Source organism: Zalophus californianus, chromosome 5 (assembly GCF_009762305.2).
Source record: "Zalophus californianus isolate mZalCal1 chromosome 5, mZalCal1.pri.v2, whole genome shotgun sequence".
NCBI classification, from domain to species: Eukaryota; Metazoa; Chordata; class Mammalia; order Carnivora; family Otariidae; genus Zalophus; species Zalophus californianus.
Window position 1 is genome coordinate 154,343,225 of NC_045599.1, and position 22,527 is coordinate 154,365,751.

General features: G+C 46.2%; 1 protein-coding gene across 1 annotated transcript in view; it reads right to left on the reverse strand.

The window, feature by feature from the left end:
* PLEKHG4B (pleckstrin homology and RhoGEF domain containing G4B) overlaps positions 1-22,527 on the reverse strand; it is a 92,149-nt gene that overhangs the window by 37,166 nt on the left and 32,456 nt on the right. The window contains 3 exon segments of the mRNA XM_027606033.2: positions 1,378-1,501; positions 2,059-2,250; positions 7,019-8,192. Of these exon segments, the coding sequence (XP_027461834.2) occupies positions 1,378-1,501; positions 2,059-2,250; positions 7,019-8,192 (1,490 nt within the window).

The window sequence follows — 22,527 nt, forward strand, 5'->3', positions numbered from 1 at the left end:
TTGGTGTTTACTTGAGGCTTACAAAGTATAAGCTAATGCGAGTATGAATCCGTATTTTTTTTCAGGGTATTTCTTTATATTTTGAAATCTGTGCTGAAAGATAAGTTTGAAATCCCAGGCTCACCCAAAGGCAGTAAAACCAGTGCCCTCAGATAATTGGGAACCTTGCTCTGGGAAAGGGGTGTCAGGGAGCACTCTTTCTTTTCCTGTCTAATTGTTCCCACACTGAATCTACTTATGCTATTTCAGAAGAAATTCCAACAGAAAGTTCATGCACCATAAAGAGCATGAGATCACGTGTGATGAGGCATCACATAACATGTTCCCACTGAGCTCATATCACATGATGTGCATCTTGTCACTGAGTGAGAGAACATCACGGGATGTACCACGAAGATGATGCTCTGGACTTCAGCCTATGGACTTTCCACAGATTATTTCTCATCCCTCTGACACACCTTCCAGACAGCTGCTACAATTCCAGGTTATGGGGAGGACATGGGCTTACAGAGGTACACCATCTACCCACCAGTAAGGGTACAGCTGGGATCTGGAGCCAGGCTGTCTGACTTTGGAACCGAGCTTGACAGCTGGGCAATGCTCCCTCCCCTAGGGGGCTGTCTCCACCCAGAACCTCAGGGACTCTTGGTCTGATGGCCATAAGGGCCGTCCAAAGCATGCCTGCATCTGATGGGATCAAGTAGTATGAAATAACACATTTTGACCGTCCTTGACTCCTCCTCTCCTGTCTCTGTCCTTGGTCCATGAGGAGATCTGCAGCCATGCCCTGGTACACACCTACTCCACACCTTGTCATCATGCAGGACCCAGGTGGTGTGGCTTCCTGGAATTCCATGTCAGAGAGGGTAGGTCTCTCTTAAGGAGCTGGCATGCTTTCTTCCTGGCACGTGGCATTGCTGAGCTGAATGTAAGGCTCACTTACGTAACGTCAGACTGAATCAGTCATTGCTGCTTCTGGGTACCCAGTACTACTCATTTGTATGAGTTCTTGACCCACTTATTCTAAATATTCTGTTTATATCGGTTAGGTCTTTATCCAGAAAGAGGTGGAGTATAAAAGATACACATATATAACACTTAGAGCATTAACGAACGCAGAGCAACACAGAACTCAAGGCTAGAGTATGTGTCAGAGCCTTGATTCAGTGGGGAGAGGTCAGGGTGAGCAGGACGAGAGGAATGCATGCAGGACAGCTGACGGACCTGGAAAAGACAGCAGGAGCCTGAGGGGCAGGTGGGAGCCTGCTGCCCATGCCACCGGGGGTCCCCGAGGTTGCAGAGACCCTCGCACAAGACACAAGCTTGCAGAGGTTTATCCCCAAAGGTCTGAAAGGTAGGAACCTGGCTCTGTCCCACCTGGGAATGCCGTAGAAGTACTGCAACAGTTGGGTCAGCTCGATGCTGGAGGTGTGTTTGCTGGACCAGAGCGGGCCCCTCGTGCAGACCTGCACCACTGCTCTTCCCTGGTGGTCTCGGGTCCCTGAAGAAGCAGAGGGCATCGTGAGGGGGCAGCCCCAGTGGGGACATGCATGGCTTCAAGCCTGAGAAATACTGAGCTAGGGTCTGCAAACTGTTGAGGTGTTGGCTTAGATGTGAGATCTGCCAGGAGAGGAGGGGCTGGTACTCACCTGGACAGGAGAGCTATGCTCAGCTAAAAGGGCGATGGGCACTGCTGTGGCCTGAATGTTTGTGTTCCCCCCAAATCCTTATGTTGAAACCTAACCCCCAGTGTGGGGGTACTAGGAGGTGGGCCTTTGGGAGGTGCTTACGTTATGAGGGTGGAGCCCCATGAATGGGATTCATGCCTCTTACAAAAGACCCCAGATGGCTCCCTCACTCTTTCCACCATGTGAGGACACAGTAAAAAGGTGTCAACTATGAACCAGGAAGAGGGGCCCTCACTAGAACCTGACTGTACTGGCACCTTGGTCTTGGACTACCAGCTTCCAGAACAGAGAAATACATGTCTGTTGTCTAGAAGGTATCCAGTCTCTGGTATTTTGTTATACCTGCCCAGAGTAAGACGGCCATGCTCACCTGGGAGGGTGATGACCCCGGACTGCAGGAGCTCCTGGCTCACCTCCAGCACCTGCCTGGGCATCTGACTGGGCATGTCTCCTCTGCTGGGTGGCTGTCCTCCTCCCTTGGGGCACAGTGGCTCAGCAAGCACATCTGGAATCTGGCCAGGATCGTGCCCTCGGAAGGTGCTGCTGTCTGTGTCACCACCAGCTAGACAACAGAAAGAGACCTGGTCAAAGATGGAGGGTTTCTCTGGTTTGAAGGCAGCTACTCAGCTTGCCACACACACAAGGAGAAAATCATGAGTGAAAATACTGGGTCCCATGAGAACTTGTCCCATTTCTAGTGGAAAACATCAGCGTGTCACACCTGACCTAACAGGTGCATTCCTGAGCAGTAGGGCATGAATAAACACATAAAAACTGAACATTCCAGTTGCACCAAGAGTGCTCACTACTTAAACACACTTCAGGGAGAAAATTTTTATACTGAATAATGTCATCCTAATTTATTTTTTCATACAGATTTCCCAAAGAGTGTCACAAAAATATATCCACAAGGGGTGAGAGCACCCTGAGGGCAGGCAGCATCATAGTTGGGCGTGCCTCCCCCTCCTGCATCACCCAGAGAAGGGGGACCGGGCTCCCCTGCATCACCCGAGAGGGGGGACCTGGACCTCCTGCATCACCCGGAGAAGGGGGACCTGGATCTCCTGCATCACCCAGAGAGGGGGAAGCAGGCTCTCCTGCATCACCCAGAGAAGGGGGACCTGGACCTCCTGCATCACCCAGAGAGGGGAGACCTGGACCTCCTGCATCACCCAGAGAAGGGGGACCTGGACCTCCTGCATCACCCAGAGAAGGGGGACCTGGACCTCCTGCATCACCCAGAGAGGGGGGACCTGGAACTCCTGCATCACCCAGAGAAGGGGGACCTGGACCTCCTGCATCACCCAGAGAGGGGGGAACTGGACCTCCTGCATCACCCAGAGAAGGGGGACCTGGAACTCCTGCATCACCCGGAGAGGGGGAAGCAGGCTCTCCTGCATCACCCAGAGAAGGGGGACCTGGATCTCCTGCATCACCCAGAGAGGGGGAAGCAGGCTCTCCTGCATCACCCAGAGAAGGGGGACCTGGACCTCCTGCATCACCCAGAGAAGGGGGACCTGGACCTCCTGCATCACCCAGAGAAGGGGGACCTGGACCTCCTGCATCACCCAGAGAAGGGGGACCTGGACCTCCTGCATCACCCAGAGAAGGGGGACCTGGATCTCCTGTATCACCCTGAAGGGGAGGGCTCATGTTCATGCACCAGCTTGGAGACAGCAGTGGCTGAGGCTTGTGGGCTCGCTCCTCAGCCCTGTCTTCTACACTGCACTTCACAGGGGATAAGCCATACCACAGACAGAGAAAGCCGATTCAACCCCCTAGCCTTGCAACCCCCCGGGCCTGTGTTACCCCACTGAGCGGAGAGATGGTCTTGGCCAGAGCTAGTTGGCACCTAAGACCCTGTGGGGCACCCTGAACCAATCCGGACTTTGCTTTCCTGTCCCTTAGTCTCTTCCTGAACTTCTTACAGGGCTAATGTCTTATAACTCTCTTAACAGCTCTCATTCTAGCTGGACCAGAAAAGCCCACAGCATTCTTTATATATATATTTTAAAAAAACACAACTTTGGGGAGCCTCAGTCGGTTATGCATCTGACTCTTGGTCTCAGCTCAGATCTTGATCTCAGGGTCATGAGTTCAAGTCCCATTTAGGGCTCCACGCTGGGTGTGGAGCCTACTTTTAATTTAAAACATAAAACAACTTTATTAGGTATATTTTATGTATTATAAAACTCACTCATTTCAAGTATATAATTAAGAGGATTTTAGCAACTTTATCAAGCGGTCCAACCATAACCATAGGTCAGTTTTAGAACATTTCTATCCCTCCAGAAAGACCCCTCCTACCCTTGGCAACCACCTGTGTGCTTTCTGTCCTGGATCATTCATACAAATGGAATCAAGACACTATGGGGTCCTTTGTGTCTGACTTCTTTCACTCAGCACAACTGCTTTTGAGATTCACCCCTGACTTCTCCTGGGTCAGAGTGTCATTCCTTCCATGGCTCTCACCCCACTGTGTGGTAGACCACATTTTGTCCGTCCCTTCACCAGCTGATTGGTTACAACTGCACAGTATCCTTGAGAATGAATTTTTTCATGTATGTTCAAATATTTTCTAGAATACATCAGCACCATTGGTAAAATTTTGGGGTTCCCAAGTGTTCTAATGTTTTAATTCTACACTGACCTCAAGCTTCCTCACATGGATGGGGGGGAGCAAACAACACATTCATGTGCTCTTTTCTTATTAGAAGTCTTCCTAGTTGAGGAGGTCATTCATGTGGGCTTTTCCTGAATTCAGCTTGCAGACTGTGGGACAGTGAAAGGAGAGGTCTGAGGTCCTGGGGGCTACGGTATTAAAATGGCTAGGAATAAAAAGAGTACCCTCATGTGGCTAATCAAGAAACAGGTGCTCACTTGCCGCTGGCTGAATGAATATGATATTCTTGAAATAAACTGAAATGTCACATTTAGTGTTTTGAAATTAGGTTGATTTTACGTTCAAAGAAGAGGCAAAACAAAGTCTCAGGAGCTGGAGCAACCTGGAACAGAGGAAAGCAAGTTCGAACAGAAAAGGAGCTGGAACAGAGGAGAACCAGATGGAACAGGAGGAGTAGCTGGAACAGAGGAGGAGCACCTGGAACAGAGGAGAACCAGATGGAACAGGAGGAGTAGCTGGAACAGAGGAGGAGCACCTGGAACAGAGGAGAACCAGGTAGAACAGGAGGAGCACCTGGAACAGAGGAGAACTAGACAGAATGGCAGCATCTGGAACAGAGGAAGAGTGACTGGAACAGAGGAGGAGCACCTGGAACAGGAGAGGAGAACCAAGTGGAACAGGAGTGGCAGCTGGAACAGAGAAACAATGTTTGTGCTGTGGACAAGTGAGTGTGCTAATCGTTACTTGTTCAACTTAGGTCTCAGCAGGATGTTCCAGCTGAGGCATTTTCCTATGTTGATGAGGACATGAGTTCTAGGGCCACACCACAAACTGCACTCCAGGGACAAGTGTGTGTCCAGGTAGCAAGGATGGAGGAGAATGCCTGTACCAACAAGCCACTGGCTACTCACTGGGTGACCAATGATCGAGGCCCTTCTGCCCAGGCCTCTGGTGCCACTGCCCAGCTTCTCGTGGGTGGAAGCAGTGTCTTCTTATCCACAGGCTCCTTCTTCCACGGCTCTGGACGATGCACAGGAGGGGGCAGGTGGAGGAAGGGAAAGAGTGCTCTCAGGAAGGGAACTCCCCACTTTAGGTGAGGGAAACGAGCCTTCTCTCCCCACCAACCCTCCGTGCTAACTCAGGCATAGTCTCTGGAGCTGGGGCAGAGCCCACCGGGGACCCCAGAGAAAAGGCTGCTTGAGAACAGCACGTCTCTGACAAGACTGGCATCCGCAGGGGGTGCTCTGTGATGCACAGGGAGCCAGCGGGCCAAACCTGGCTTCCACTTGGCAACACTGGTTTGTGTGAGCCAAACCCACTGCCTCCATGACTGCCAGGGATCCTGCTGGCAGTCGAACATGTGTGTCCCATGCTGCCACACTGCCCAGGGACGCTGTGCCTGAATGTCCACGGGCGGCATCTGCACAGGTGGCAGTTCTCTGTAGAGACACGTACTTAAGGCTGACCCCTTGCTGAGATGAGCTGCAGACATGAGTTTTCACATCCAGCGTGTGTGTGGCTGTGGTTTAGGCCCTGGAAACAATGTTCAGGGAGTTGTTGCTGTATTCTAATTTTAACTGAACTGCAGGGAGGCAGTAGAATGTTCTTAAAAAGTGCTAAACCTAAGCCAATAATTTTATTATAAAACTTTTTGTGGTAAGTCGGTGTGTGCTCTGTGCTGTACGGACCCTGCCAGAATTTCAGACAGGAGCAGGCACCCTCATTTTGGAAGCAGCAGGCCCATCCAGAGGTGTGAGCAAGTCCCTCCTTGGGCCAGGTGGGCGGGCCGGATGTTGCCCAGGTGAGGGAGCCGCAGTTTCCTCACTGTGTCGGATGCTGCGGCTAGCCTGCCTTCTGAGGGTCCCTGCTCTTCACTTCCCCCAAAGTCACTGCTTTTGTTCTTCACAGAACATTTCTTTATTCAAAAACAGGAAATATTTGACCTAAGAAATATGGTGTCATTCCTTCCGTTGAATTATTGATGTCCTGCAAACACTCTTTAGACAATCATGTTTTCCCTCCAGAGCAACATGGGAGACACTTCCAGTAGTTGGGAAATAGTTCAGCACGTTTTGCAGGCCGTTGAGGTGTGTGTAACTCAGGGGCTGGTGTTAAGAACCATGAGCATAGCATCCAACTGACCCATAGGAAAGGAGTATTAATGCAATGTGGTGGGGTGAGTGGTGACCCCAAAAGGACAGGTCTACCCAGAACCTGGGAATATCACCTTACTTGGAAAAGGGTCTTCGCAGATGTGAATACTCAAGCGTTCGGTGGACGCTGAATCCAAAGAGAGGTGTTCTTGTAAGAGAAAGGAAGGTGTGACACACAGAGAGACATGGGGAGAAGATGTTTGGACAGGGGGAGCCCCCTGCCGCTGGAAGGACCCTCCCCTAGAGCTTCTGAAGGGAGCACAGCCCTGCCAATTTCTTGATGTCATACTTCTAGGTCATACTGGCCCCAGAACCAACGGGATAAATGTCCAAAGTCACCCTGTCTGTGGTATTTGCTGTGGCAGTCACAGGAACGGAGCCCATGTGACCATTATTTTCAACAGTCGATACGGATGTGGACACAGGCTTCTCCTCGGTCCACTGACCAGAGGAAAGACACACCATGGCAAGGAGAAGGGAGGAGGGGAAGCAGTGGGGGAGGGGCATGGGGAGAGGGTTGGGCAGGAGCAGGAAGGGCTGGGGTGGGACATTACCTGGACTCTCCGCTGTGGTGCAGGGGTTGCAGCTGGAGCCTGCACTTCTGGTCCCCTCAGCTTGTCCTCCTAAGAGGCCTCCCAGACTGGTGCTGACTGAGTGGTGGGAGGCCTGCCGGGTGTCACCTCGCCAGCTCCTGAGGGACCTGTCCCAGGACCGAGACCTCTGGGGAAGAGTGCTCCTTGTGGCTCCCGGACATTTTTCCTGACTTGGGATCTCTACGGAGCCTCCCCAGGGGCTGGGCGTTTCCTTCCGGGTTGGGCTGGCTGCTGCCCTGGCCGCCGTGGTCTGGGAGCTGCAGGCCTCGTCCCCAAGAGACTCTTCGGAACTGGAGCCCAGGGGCATGGGGTTCCGCAGGGCCTCCATGTAGGACTTCCTGAACCAACGTCTGGCCTCCATGCTGGCTGAGTCCCTGGGCAACTGCCTTCTGGAGCTTGGACTGCCCACGTCCTCACAGACAGCGAGGGCCTGGGGGCTGTCCCTTTTGTCTGTGGCATCCAGGCTCCCTCTTGGTCCTTCCCGTGGGCCCAGCTCTGAGGGCCCAACCCTGACAAGGCCTCCATCGGAGCTCCCAAATGGGATCCTAGGGCCTTCCCACTCAGCTCTTCCTGGGGAAGGTTGGTGGCTGGGCTGGTCACTGCCAGGATGCCTATGGCAGTGGGGCAGGGTTGGGGTGTTGCTGGAAGGGGTGGTCTCCTGGGGACGGGTGTTGGCCACGGCTGGTGCTGGGGCCAGAGCTTTGGAGATGCTTCTGGGGGGTGGCTGCTCAGGCCCAGGAGAGCTGCAGTGGGGCAGGATAGTTCTGAATGTCGGTACAAAGATGGGGTCTGTGACACTGCTCCATGGGGTGCGGAAGACCGCAGAGCCTGAGGTCAGCAAGCAGTTTTGTAAGGGGACACCGTTCCGCTCGCCGTTCAGCCATTCCAGGAACTCTCCCGTGAAGACGCAGCCGTACATGGCCTCAGGGACAGTGACTTCTTCTGAGCCTCGTCCACTCTGGGAGAGGCATTTTAGAACCAATCTGGCTGACTGCTTCCCCACTGATGTGATCTGCAGGTAGAAGTCCCCAGGCCTGAGCCTGACTCCACGGAGGGACGCCAACTGCACCACCACCTTCTCATCGATGCACAGTGGCCAACCTTCGTGGAAGAAGATGAGGCCTGTGTACCTGGCCTGGGACGAGAGAGGGAGGGAAGGAGATGAGACCTCTGTGGTGGTTCCTCCTGAGAGGACCGGGGGAGGCAGGCGATAGGATGCGGGGGGGGGGGGGAAATCCATGGAAGGGGCTGTCCGGGCAGCCTGGGGGCTCTGGGGAGAGTCTCTCCTAGGAACTGCCCCCACCTGGGGAATGGGCTGGGCCTTCAGCCTCCCTCCACACCAGCCCTCAGGCTGAGCTCCACAGCACTTCTGGTTTTCCCAGGCGCCCACAGGCAGCCCCCCAAGAGGAGGGTTACTTCTGGAATCACAGGGTCAGGGGGCACCATGAGAGGAAGGCGGGGTCTGTCTGGACACTGACAATGTCGGCTGCAGGCTCCCACCCAAGGCAACAGGGGCCTTCTACTAACGTGAAGGGGCCCATGAAGTCTGCAACTCAGGTGCAGATGATGTGGGGGAGCTGTGAAGCACATCTCTGAAAAGAACCCGCTGCAGAAGACGTTTAGACTGCAGGACGGTTATGGACACGGGCAGGCACAGGCAGCGTCTGGCGTGGGCGTGAGAGTGCCCAGCAGCCTGAGGAACGAGGGGCGGGGCCCCGACGTGTCAGAAGCGGCGGCCGCACAGCCTAACATGGGACCGCGCCCTGCCGTGCCAGTTCACTTACCATACACCTTGCCTCTCTCCACTCTAGCACTGACTTACTGCACAAACATTCTTACAGTGACAGAGCCTCATCCAGGTACATCTCAAGATCTGTGACCTTTCCTTCCCTTACCCATGCAAGACAGACTGCTCTAACCCACCGGTGTAGACACAACTTGGGTGTTCAGCCAGCATTCCCCCAGGTCCCTCTCTCATTCTTGCTGTCCTAGTGGCGACTTGCCCGCCCTCTGTGCTCAGAGATCTATCGTGCTTCTAGCTCTTTCTATTATAAATAGTAGATGCAAGCAATGTTTCACCTTCTTTTGTTACCACTTCTTTTTCCTTTAAATTATTGTTTTAGGAAACATTCCTGGGATTAGGGTTAAGGATAAAAGATCATGAACGTCTTCCATGATTCTTGGCAAAATGACAAATCTGCCATCAAAAGACACACTGTCAGCAGTGATGAGCCACTGTGACAGTTTTGCCAGGATTCAGTGGCATGAGGCTTTACACTGAGGAATCTTACTCTAAATACACACACACACACACACACACATGCTGTGGAACACTGTTGTTTTAAATCACACCTATGTGTTCATGAAGCCAACCCCTTTTTCGATATTTGTTTCTTTTCTGTAAAATTTCTGTATTTTTGTTCCTTTTATGAACTGTGGCCTTGTTTTTGCCTTCTTAGTGCTGTGAGCTTTTTAAAAACTTGAACAAGACAATAATTTTTGCCCTCACCATTAGCAAATGTTTGTCTGTGTTATGTATCTACTAGCTGCTTATGTTTGTCCCAGTTTACTTGCTTTTTAGTTATGTTCCTTTCCTCTTAAATTTCAAACAAGTTGAATTTCTTGACTTTTTTGTGATATCTTTTCTCTCCTTAAAACTCAGAGTTTAAAATCTTACTGAAGGTTGTCTTTTGCGTTTATTTTATATTAGTTTTCCTCAGAGTTGAGGTCTAGAAAATACTTTTAATGTTTTCATACATCTGGATTTGGAAATTGTACCTAAAATACACTGGTATGTTCCTAAGAGCCAAGGCCTCATGAATGGGGTTCCCGCTATGCACTCGTCCTGGGCCACAGGAAGGGGGCACCGTCCAGCCTTCCAGGAGCCCACAGCCTGGGTTGGGGGTAGGGTCTGGCACAAATGAAGCTAGTATTTACTGGGCGCCTGTGGCCACGCTTAATTAAAAATTAAGATTTTCAAATTGGAAAAATAATAACTGTGCATTGCAAAACCTGGAGGATTCAGAAAGAAAGAAAATAATAATCCCAACACCAACCCCCAGAAGTCAGCATTGTAAACATCTATGTGTGTTTCATTTCATTATTTTTCCAGTGTATTTCTAATGGTTGAGATCCCATCGTAAAAATACAACAGCATTTTCTGTGGTATGAGAAACTCTTCACACAGACCATTGTTAGAAACGCCCCCCCCCCAATTTTGCTCTAATTAAAATACCAAGCCCATCATTGGGCCTGGAGCCCCACCTGGGTGTCAGATGCTTTTGCAGAATCTGAGGCCACGGAAGTTGAAGGGTGTGGCCATGTGGGGCCCCGTGAAGCCCCATGGGGGCGCACAGGTGTGGCCAGTGTCCTTGCTGCGTGGTCAGCGCCCACCCCACACTGGACATGAAGATCCAGGAATCGTCCAGCCCTGTGGTCAGCAGCAGTGAGAATCCCAAGGGCCGCCAGAGAGAGAAGTTCAACCTGAGCTGTGGCCTAAAGGTGTGCAGGGGGAACAGCAGCGTGAGCCCCAGGAATGAGCTTCATGACAGAAAGTTCTGGAAGCAGAGGGTCCGAGGCCAACGGTCATTGGGAGGGGCCCCCTTCCTGGGGGTCTGTGCAGACTCAGGGTGGAGAGTGTGGGAGGACTGTGTAGCTCTCACACCTCAGCTCTGGCACTCCCCATCCTGGCCTGAAAACCGCTCTACCACCCAGATCCCAAAGGGCACAGTTGGGATCTGACTTTAACCAACACTGACTGGGTGCCAACAACATGCTCAGCACTTTGCATGCATCACGGCGTTGAACCCTTACCCCACAAGATGATCTGCTGGTGGGACTCACGGGCCGCAGGTAACAAGATGCCTGGTGACTCTTGGCTAAGCGATGGAGAAGATGAATTCTCCCCCTGCAAAATGTGAAGGAGACAAGCCCCATGGTCTGAGCAGAGGCTCAGTGACACCTTTGAGAACCGGGTGCTCTCTATTTCAGAGCCCTTTATGTGCATGTGTTTCATCCTGAGGCTGGTCATCCCATGGGCATGGCGATGGCGGCCCCAGCCTAATGATCTCATCTTTATACACAGTGTCCCAAGCAGGGAAAAGTGCCTTCATGTGTCTTTCCTTTCCAAGGGGAACATGTTCTCATGAACATTTCACCCCAGCAGACTTCTATCTCTCACTGGCAGTAAGGGAGTGAGGGATCGCCCCTGTTTACAAGGCATGCTGGGCAAGTGGATGACTCCAAGGGTCAGGAGTGACCATACGCTACAGTTAAGTGTCTGCTGCAGGTGGGTACTCTTACTACCCTCCACTACAGATGAACAAAATCAAGGATCAGAGCGATGGCTGGTGTAGGTCTTTACAGTTGGTAGTGGTAGAGCAGGGACCCCACATCTCTCCTCCTGCAGAGCCTGTGGTCCTAACTCCTGTCCGGTACCACCTGGCAGGGACACCCAGACAGCCATAACGCAGGCTGACAAGTGGGGAGCACCAAGTGCTGTGAGGACACAGAGGACAGAGATTCTGCTGAGGCCAGGGGGAGTGAGCTGGAGAGGAGAGCACTGGTTATCCTGGCCTTTGAAAGGCAGCAGGACTCCAGCCAGGTGCAAGGGAAATGGAATGGGGAGGGTGAGCCCCAGGATGAATGAACATAGACAATGGGACAGTGCATGGATTAATCAAGGCTCTCTGGGTTGTAAGATGAATTTGTCTTGGGTCACTGGGAAGGCTGGAGGAGAGGAGCTTCAGACCTAGCCCAAGTAGGGGGCTCAAATGTGTCACTGGCGCCCTGTTTCTCTTCCTTGTTCCACTTGGCTTCACTATGCAGACAGGCTGGGTTAAGGTGAAAATCCTCCTGATACATGAAGCAAGTAGAAAGAGGATTTCTTGTCTGCAACATCTTTATACAAGCCCAGGTAAGACTCTAACTGGGTGTCTCAGTCCATTCAAACTTCTGTAACAAAAATACCATAGATTGGGTAGCTTATAAACATAGAAATTTCGTTCTCACTCTCTGGGGGCCTGGGGAGTCCAGGATCAAGGTGTTGGCAGGTGTGTTGTCTGGTCAGGGCCAGCTTCCTGGTTCAAAGATGACCAGGTTTTTGCGGTGTCTTCACACATGGCAGAAGGAGCAAGGGTGCCTTCTGAGACTTCCTTTATAAAGGCATGAATGGTATTGACTGAATCACTTCCCAAAGGTCCCACTTCTTAATACCATCACATTGGAAGTGAAGTTTCAATACACAAATTTTGTGGGGGACACATTCAGTCTGTAGCAGTAGATCATGTGCCCATCCCTGAAGGTGGTGTCTGACAGTGGGACAGAACACAGAGAGCCACAGTCTTGCCAGGACGGTGAAGCAGCATGGCATGATGGCGGGGAGGTACCTACTGAATGATAAGGCAGAGGTTCAGGGCACACAATCTATATCACTAGTACATGTACGATCTGTAATTGGTGCCTTCCACTTCTGTACTTTAGTTTCATCTGAAAAATGGGACTAATATGACATCCCTACTCATACATAAGGTCTGGGGCAGATTCCACATAAGAAGCATTTCCCTAATGATTGGTGAAGTTGAGCACCTTTTCATTTGCTTATTGGCCATTTGTATATGTTAGGAAGGTCATGGAAAAGACACAACCACCAGTTGACTTGTAAGCTGGACCCGGGCTCTTGGAAGCTCCTCACCTACTTCCCCTGTCCCTGGATGTGGGTTCCGCTTGCCTTTCCCACTACCAGAGGCTGCTTCAAGAACACAGACTTGAGACAGGGACGCGGTGCATGGTATATGTGACTGAGCCTGGTTGAGGCCTCCATATAAACTTATATGATTTCGTGGGCAGAGGTGGGTTCTATTCATCTTGCTGCTTTGTATGTAAGTTCCTTTTGTTTATTAAAACCACCACCCGCCAATCTGGAGCAGCCGCCTCTTTCTTCAGTCTCTTCCTGCCCTCTGAGTACCAGGGCCAGTTTCAGGTTATACCTGGAAAGCTCCCAAGAGTGCTGTGGACCAACAATATCTCCTTTGGAGAAATATCCATTCAAATCCTTTGTCCATTTCTAACTTGGGTTTGTTGTTGTTATTGTTGAATTTTTGGAGTTCTTCATTTTTCTGGGTATTAATCCCCTATCAGATATGTTATTTGCAAATATTTTCTCCTATTCTGAGAGTTGTTTTACTCTGTTGGTAGTGCCTTTTAAGAACAAAGTCTTAAATTCTGATGAAATCCAATTTATCTTATTTTTGTTGCCTGTGCTTTTGGTGTCATATCCAAGAAATCACTGCCAAATCCAATGTCATGAAGATTTTCCCCTATGTTTTCTTCTAAGAGTTTTATAGTTTTAGCTCTTGCTCATATGTCTTTGATCCATTTTGAGTTAATTTTTGTGTATGGTGTGAGGTAAGGCCCAACCTCATTCCTTAGCATGTGGATGTCCAGTTTTCCCACCACCATTTGTTGAAATGATGATCTTTACCCACTTAATGGTCTTGGCACCCTTGTCAGACATCATTTGACCCTATATATGAGGGTTTATTTCTGGGCTCTCTACTCTGTCCCACTGGTCTATATGTTTGTCTTATGGCTGTGTCACATTGTTTTGATTACTGTAGCTTTGTAATGAGTTTTGAAATCAGAAAATGTGAGTCTTCCAACTTTGTTCTTCAAGATTCTTTTGGCTACTTGGACTCTCTTGAGATTCCACAGGAATTTAAGGATAGAGTTTTCTATTTCTGCAAAAAAAACCACATTGCTGTGATTTTGAGAGAGATTGCACTGAATCTACAGATCACTTTGGGTAGTACTGCCATCTTAACAGTATTAAATCTTCCAGTCCATGAACACAGGTGTCTTTCCATGTCTTAGCCCTTCTTTTCTTTCTTTCAGCAACATTTTGTAGTTTTCCGTAAGCAAGTCTTTCACCTCTTTGTTTAAATTTATTCCTAGATATCTTATTCCTTTGGAAGTTACTATAAATTTTTTATTTCATTTTTTGAAAAGAGTTTATGTATTTATGACAGAGAGTGAGAGCACAAGCATGGAGGTAGAGGGGACAAGCAGACTGCACTAAGGGTAGAGCCCAACCTCACGACCTTGAGATCATGACTTGAGCTAAAACCAAGAGCCAGAGGCTTAAATGACTGAATCACCCAGGCGCCTTTTATTTTTAAAAGATTTAATTAATTTATTTACTTGCTTACTTACTTAGAGAAGGCGTGCGGATGAGCAGGGGGAGGGGCAGAGGGAGAGGGAGAGAGAGACTCTCCAGCAGACTCCATGCTGAGCGTGGAACTGATGCAGGGCTCGATCTCACAACCCTGAAATCATTACCTGAGCTGAAATCAAGAGTCAGACACTTACCTGACTGAGCCACCCGGGCATCCCTGCAAGGAGTAATTCTTTATCTCATTTCAACATCTTCCCTAAATGGTGTGCTCAGAACATTTACAGTGTTTCAAGGAAGAAGTGACAGAAGGTTTTTTTTTTTTTTATTCAAGAAGAAGTTGGTGGGCTTCGTTGTTTATGAGCCGCAGTTCAGCTGCTAAAAACAAGTTCAGGGCCCTTCTTTATAATGGGCTTTCACACAGCAGTCCAAGAACCTGAATTTCTCAAGATCAGCAGCAGGTTTTCAACCATAAAAATGTATCACAGCAGTTATTATAATACTCCAAAAAGTTTAGCTTCACTCTTCCACTTAAAACAAAACAGAACTTTTATGGTCCTTTGGAAAAGTCAGAGGGAGAACTTGTGGACTGAACGTGAGAAGTGAGGCTGAGCCTCCTGGGTCCTTGACGACTCCACATCCCATTGTTCCATGGAGACCATCCACTGTCCACTTGTCCTGGGCAAGGGGACAGGCAGCCTTCCTGGGCCTGACTGGGCACAGAGGGATGAGCTTCCCTCTCTGTGTGTCCATGGAACCCTGTCCTCACTGTGTGCTCACTGTCAGGGTCCTGCACCACCTGGTCCTGTGGCTGACCCCAGGTGGTCCACCCAGCAACCTACCACCAGGCACAACTGAACAGTGAATGTGCAGTGGTCAGGTCACTAGAGGGTCTTCAGCATGCCCTCAGCCCTAGTTCTGTGCACAGTCTGGCTGCCACATGAACCCCCATGCACTCAGGCCTTGTTAATGTCTGCGTGTCTCAGCTGGGCCTGAGCATCACACCTCAGGGACCTCAGCATGAAGTTACAGTTGCCATCGGCTAAATCATCAGTTTTCTTTTCTCTTTGACTTTTCAAGGTTTCATTTCTGATTTTAGTAATTAGGGGATATTTCTAAAGTTAAGAAAGTAGAAAATGCAGAACCAGTCCTTTTCCATACCCACAGGCTTACCACAGCACAAGCACCCTAACATCGCTGCATGTCCTCTTGTGATGGTTTAAAAAGTGCATGTTAAAAAACTGGTATGAGACAAATTTACACCACTTATTGGATTAATATTATGTCATAATAATTTCCTCCTCTATTTTTAAAAAATTTCTTTAAAAATAATTTTAGGGCGCCTGGGTGGCTCAGATGGTTAAGCGTCTGCCTTCGGCTCAGGTCATGATCCCAGGGTCCTGGGATCGAGTCCCACATCGGGCTCCCTGCTCCTTGGGAGCCTGCTTCTCCCTCTGCTTCTCTCTCTCTCTCTCTCTCCCCCCTCTGTCACTCATGAATAAATAAATAAAATCTTTAAAAAAATAAAATAAAATAAAAATAATTTTAATTTGTATATAATAATTCATCATATTTATATATTAGTTTAACCATTCCCCTAATATTTATTTCCATTTTTTACTATAAGTATTATTGTAATACATACTATTGGAATAAATCTGGTCTTGTATTTTATTTTAATTAATTTTTTTATAAGTAGGCTCGGCACCCAACATGGGGCTTGAACTCATGACTCTGAGATCAAGAGCCCCATGCTCTACCCACTGAGCCAGTTGGGTGTCCCTGGTCCTGTATTTTAAGTCATTTGCTGTAGGTTAAGATGTTTGATTCAAACTGTGCATGACAATATAAAGTCTCCATCCATATTAAACCACTGCTTTTCAGAGAGGTCATTCCAATTTCCACAAATATGAGAAGAGTATCAGCCTGTTTATCTTACTGAATTCTCCCTGCTCTGAATATTAATCTTCATAATCTTCTGCTCGTTAGTAAACAAAAGCTTGTGTCTTGTCATCTACTTTGTGCCTCTCTGGCCACCGAAAGCCCAGCCTTCCCGGGTCTTCCATGGACAGCAGCACCTCTTCTGTACACTATCTCTTCAAGGCTCTGCCAACTTTTATATTGGACTAAGTATTTTACTTATTTCTATGAGTTCTCTGCAAACATGACATAAGAAACAGCTTTTTTTGGCTTTTAATTTTGCTTCTGATGCTTCTGAAGCACAGATTTTCTAGATGTTTCTGCCACCAATCTATCAACTTCCTTTTTGTGATGGCTCTCATTGCTTGAGCCTGAGAAGTCAGTCCCCTCCCCTCTCTCTGTGTTCGACCCTAACTCACAGACAAAAGTCTATGCTGGTGTTCTCCTGAGTGGCCTGCAGAGTGCTGGGTGGCTGCTCACTACATTTCTGAGACCCGCTCCCTCTCCCCCTGATTTCCCGTGCTGACTACACTGTTCCCCGGAGTCCTCTCCGGTTCTGGGTGATCAGGACTGGTCTGTTAAAGCAAGTCATCACTATGAAAGTATGGTCGTACACACTCAAAACATTTTATTTTTGCTTTAAAAAATATAAAAATGCTCATTCCTTCACCATCACCCTGGTGCAGAAGGGACCCCCGTGGAGGTTTGCTGGTGCTTTCCCTTGGCCCCAGCTGAGCTGTCTTGGCCCCTTTATGGTTAATCGCATGATACCAGAAGGTAGTTCTCTACACTAAGCTTCCTGATTAGGTTTCTGTGTGGGTCAGTCTCTTCACAGGACTTGAATGGGCACAGAGGGCCATCTTTGCTGACTTTGTGGGGGGTCTACTGTCTCCCCTGGGTTGGCCACAGCCACACCACTGTGTCTCCCAGCACCTCTGCAGGGAGCAAGAACATAAAGACAGTAGGGAAAGACTATGGATGTAGGATTCTTCCGGATTTCCCCCCAAATATCCCAGTCTCTCAGTTGTCTTGCTCACACCTAATGGAACAGCACTTTTTTGTAAGTGATGTTAGTGAGTCTTTGCTGAGCATGCAACTTTGTTTTCTGGATTTAATTAGCTATTCTTTGTTTTCTGGATTTAATTTGCTCTTCTTTTCCTAGCTTAAGGTGGAAATTTAGATAATTAATACTAGACTTTCCTCCTCCAAACTATATATTATACATTAAGCATTGTTTTAGCTGTATGTAAAAATTTCTACATGTTGTGTTTTCATTATGGTTCAGTTCCAGTCATTTTCCTTTTGGTTTCTTTAACCCATGGTTCTTCAGAAATGTGTTACTGAATTTCCAAATATTTTAGGAGTTCCTAGTTGTTGTTGTTATTTAATGCTGATGATAACACAGTGGTTAGGAAAAAATACTCTATTTCTGTTCTTTGAAATTTTAAGATTTTATTTTTAATGACCTATGTCATGTTGTCCATCTTGAAAGTGTTTTACGTGCACTTGGAAAGAATGTGTATTCTGCATTTGCTGGATGTAATGTTCTATAAATGTCAAATAGGTCAGTTAGGTGTTGTTCAGATCTTTTAATATCCTTAGTGTTTTTTGTTTTTTTACTAATTAGTTTCAATTGTTGACAGAAGAGCTTGAAAATCTCCATTTAGTGTTGTCATTTGTTTGGTTTACTGTACCTGGATGTTCTGTTATTAAATGCGCTGTTGACAAATGGAGCCTGTTATCACTATGAATTGTCCTGCCCCCATGTGGCCCTGGCGGCACGCGCTGTCGGAGATCTGACTTGTCTGGCCATAAGATCACCACCTAACCTTTTCCTATGTAACGGCATACCTTTTCTCATTCTTTTCCCGTCACCCTTTGCATGTCTTTATGTTAAAGGGCATTCCTTATAACCAACATTTAGATGGTCTTGCCTTTTTCCCAGCCCGTGTCTAATGATATCAGCCTTTTAGTTAGAATTTTTAGTTCAGGGCGCCTGGGTGGCTCAGATGGTTAAGCGTCTGCCTTTGGCTCAGGTCATGATCCCAGGGTCCTGGGATCGAGTCCCGCATCAGGCTCCCTGCTCCTTGGGAGCCTGCTTCTCCCTCTGCCTCTCTCTCTCTCTCTCTCTCTGTCTCTCATGAATAAATAAATAAAATCTTTAAAAAAAAAAAAAGAATTTTTAGTTCATTTAACTACATTTACTATAATTACAAATATGGCTGGATTAAATCTCTCATCTTTGCATGTAATCCCTATTTGCCTGTCTGTTCCTGTGTTCTCCCTTTTATTCCCTCTTCTATGTTGTAGATTCCATTTATCTCCTCCACTGATTTTTTAGTTACACCTCTTTGTATTGTTTTCAGTAGTTGCTGTCAATATTTACAACATGCATCTTTAACTCTTCATCATTTACTATTCAAGTTATATTTTGTTACTTAAAAACAATGTAAGAACCTATAGTAGTATAATTCAATTTACTCCCTTCCACATTTGGTGCTTGTGTTGTCATATTTTTTAAAATTTATTTTAATTTCAGTTAGTTAATATACAGCGTAATATTAGTCTCAGGTATACAATTTAGTGCATAGGACACCCCGTGCTCATCACAAGTGCCCTCCTTAATCCCCATTGCCTGGGTCACCCACCCTCCCACCCATCTCCCTTCTGGTGGACATCAGTGTGTTCTCTACAGCTGAGAGTCTGTTTCTTGGTTTGTCTCTCTCTTTTTTTTTCCTTTGCTCATTTGTTTTGTTTCTTAAATTACACATATGAGTGAGATCATATGGTATTTGTCTTTCTCTGACTTATTCTGCTTAGCTTTCTCCTAAGGTCAGGAACAAGACAGGAATGTCCAGTCTCACCACTTTTATTCAACATAGTACTGGAAGTCCTAGCCACAACAGTCAGACAACAAAAAGTAATAAAAGGCATCCAAATCCATGAGGTAGAAGTAAAGCTTCCACTATATGCAGACGACATGACACTATATATAGAAAACCTTAGAAACTCCACCAAAAAATGACTAGAACTGATAAATGAATTCAGTAAGGTTGCAGGATATGAACTCAAAGCACAGAAATCTGTTGCATTTATAAGTACTAACAATGAAGCAGCAGGAAGTTAAGAAAACAATCCCATTTACAACTGCACCAAAAATAATAAAATATCTAGGGATGAACTTAACCTAAGAGGTGAAAGACCTATACCCTGAAAACTACAAAACATTGATGAAAGAAATTGAAGAGGACACAAAGAAATGGAAAGACATTCCATGCTCATGGTTTGGAAGAATACTGTAAAATGTCCACACTCCCCAAAGCAATCTACACATTCAATGGAATCCCTGTCAAAATACCAGAAGTATTTTTCACAGAGCTGGAACAACCCACCCTAAAATTTGTATGGAACCAGAAAAGACCCTGAATAGCCAAAGCAACCTTGAAAAAGAAAAACAAAACTGCAGGTAACATAATTCCAGACTTCAAGTTATATTACAAAGCTGTAATAATCAAAACAGTATGGTATTGGCACAACAATGGACACATAGATCAATGGAACAAAATAGAAAACTAGACCACTTTTACCATACACAAAAATAAACTCAAAATGGATTAAGGACCTAAATGTGAGACTAGCCCTGAGGCTTCTTATGTTCGATTTTTTCTCATCTGAGCACCAATTGTCCTTCTCTGTTAGGTTGCTCTTCCATCTGCACTCCCTGCGGGCTCAGTAACCGGCCCCAGGTGTTCTTGCTCACTTAGGAAGTCATTGGCTCTCCATAATTTAGTTCTCTTAGATCTTTGTGTATCCACAGCTGTTGGATGGCTTTAAAAGAAAGTAGAATTGTTTTCATTTATGTAGGGTTTTCTGGTTGTTTCAGCAGGAGTAAAAGTCTCACACACTTCTATACCCTACCTAGAAACAGGGCTCACCTGTTCATTAGGCAATTTCCTTTGTTATTCTCTGACCCTTCCTCTATTTAGGAGTACACGTACAATTTTCCAAATGTAAGGGTGTTGTTGTTATTATTGATTTGTAGTTTTATTGCACTGCACTCTTCAGATATTAATTCTTTGTATTTATTGCCACCTTATGACTAATGGTCAATTCTGGTTAATTTCAGCAAATGTACAAGTACACTAAAGAAGAGTGTATGTTCTCTAATATTCTCTAGCTGTATACACTTGAAGTAAATATATATCCTCTAATTGTAAAATTTGACCAGAATTTTATCAAATTTTGGAAACTGTTCCATGTGTACTTGGGAAGGATGTGTATTCTAAGATTACTATGCATGCCCATGGGTGGAAGAGAGAAATCATGTCTTCAGACATATACTCTAAGCAATCTGTGGTCTGCTTATCTGTTTGCTTTGGAGAGGAGGTGAGATCTCCCATTGTGACTATGTTTACCCCTTGTAATTCCCTCAGTGTGTGCTCCAAGCCTTTCAGGCTATGTTGTTTGGTGTTTACAGATTGTTTTGTACTCCTGGTTATTACCAGCATTATTACTCAATGATCCACTTCAGCCTTAATGATGCATTTTGCCTTTTACTATGTTTAGTTTGTTACGAATAAAGCTACACCAGTTATCTTTGGTTAGAATTTTGCTGGGCTACCATTTCATAACTTTGCTTTCATCCTGTTACTGTATATGTTCCCTTGCCTTTGTTTTGTTCCCTCCTCTTCTGGCTTCCATCTGATTTTATTTTCTTTATTGTAATCCCTGCCTCTGCTTCCTCCCCATCATGCAAACCTTTCTGATTACTTTTAACTTCCTCAGACATTTTTTGAGCCAAACTCTGATGAAAGGAAGTCACAGATAAGCTGATGAGTGACTCTAAGCATTTCTTGTATCTACAAAGGGATGGAAGAATGGTGGTTGTTGGAATCTTAGGTTAACATGACAACTTATCTTAAAATTAATATGATTTGTAATGCTCTTCAAGCCACATACTTTGACAATAGCAGGTAAATAAATAAAAACTACCTTGATTTATATTAACTAAAATATGTTTATATTCATAGTTGTTGAGATAAGTTCATTTTCTCCTATGTCATACAGATGATCAAATTTTATTTTCTTTATTAAAAAGTAAAAAGCAATATAAATATGCAAATAGTAAGGATATCCCTAAATTTCATTTTGTTTATTAAATTATGTACTTGTAAATATGCATTGATATTAAAGAGTAGAATTATTCATATGGCATTTTCAGAAAATAAGCAATTTAAGTGGGAAGGGGATGACTTATGATTAAAATGAAAGGAAAAAGAAACTTAACAAAAGAAGGCAAGACATTAGGTCAAAAAAGCTTTTTAAAACACACCTTTGAAAGGGGACAGGCATTTTTGTTCCCTGTGCTGCAGTTTATCTCTGTTTCCTATCAATCAACACACTTTAAATGTGCAAAAGGTACATAATCACAAAGGAAAACATCCTCTGTGTAGACTACTTCACACAAAGAATTAAATCTAGGACATCCTTGGTCATTTCTCTACCATGGTCATTCTAGCTAAAGACATTCAAAGAGGGCACCTGGGTGGCTCAGTCAGTTAAGCAACTGCCTCTGGCTCAGGTCATGATCTCAGGGTCCTGGGATCGAGCCCCACGTCAGGCTTCCTGCTCAGTGGGAAGCCTGATTCTCCCTCTCCCTCTGCAGCTCCCCCTGCTTGTGCTCTCTTCAAATAAATAAATAAAATCTTAAAAAAAATAAAAGATATTCAAAGAATTTAATAAATCAAAGTCATCCAGTGGTAGTTTTTTGTAAAGCCCTACTTCAATATCAATGGAGTCATAAAAGGTACTGATTAATAAAGATCTTACCTTTTTTTTTGTAATTTTGTAATTCTAAGTAATTTAAAAAAAATTCTTTTTCTTGAAATTAACTACTACTTATTTTATTTAGGGAAGCTCTTTTATCTGAATTGTACAAAGACCATACAAAATCTAGAGAAGTTCTCATACTCAGTGGCTTAACATTGTTTGTACTCTTACCATTGCTGCATATGAGGTAAAGGAAATGATTTTTTTTGAAAGCCAAGGAGGTAACTCTACATACATACAAAGCTAATAATTTTTCAAATAAGATTAATTAATAAACTGCACTACTTTTAAAGTTGCACATATTACAATGGGGCAAATACTGCTGTTTTACATTGCAGCTGTTACTCCAGAGCTCTGTGATAGACAAATGTTGTTACAACTCTAGCACTAAGCAGAAGGCCTCCTTAAGACTCAGTATCTGAGGAAACCCATGTTGCTGGTACCCGCTGAGGCTCCTCCTGAGCCTTCTCAACTGTAGACAATTGGGCACATGCGTCTTGCAAGTGCCATTCACAATCACATGATCAAAAAACTAGCCAAACTGTGTCTTCAG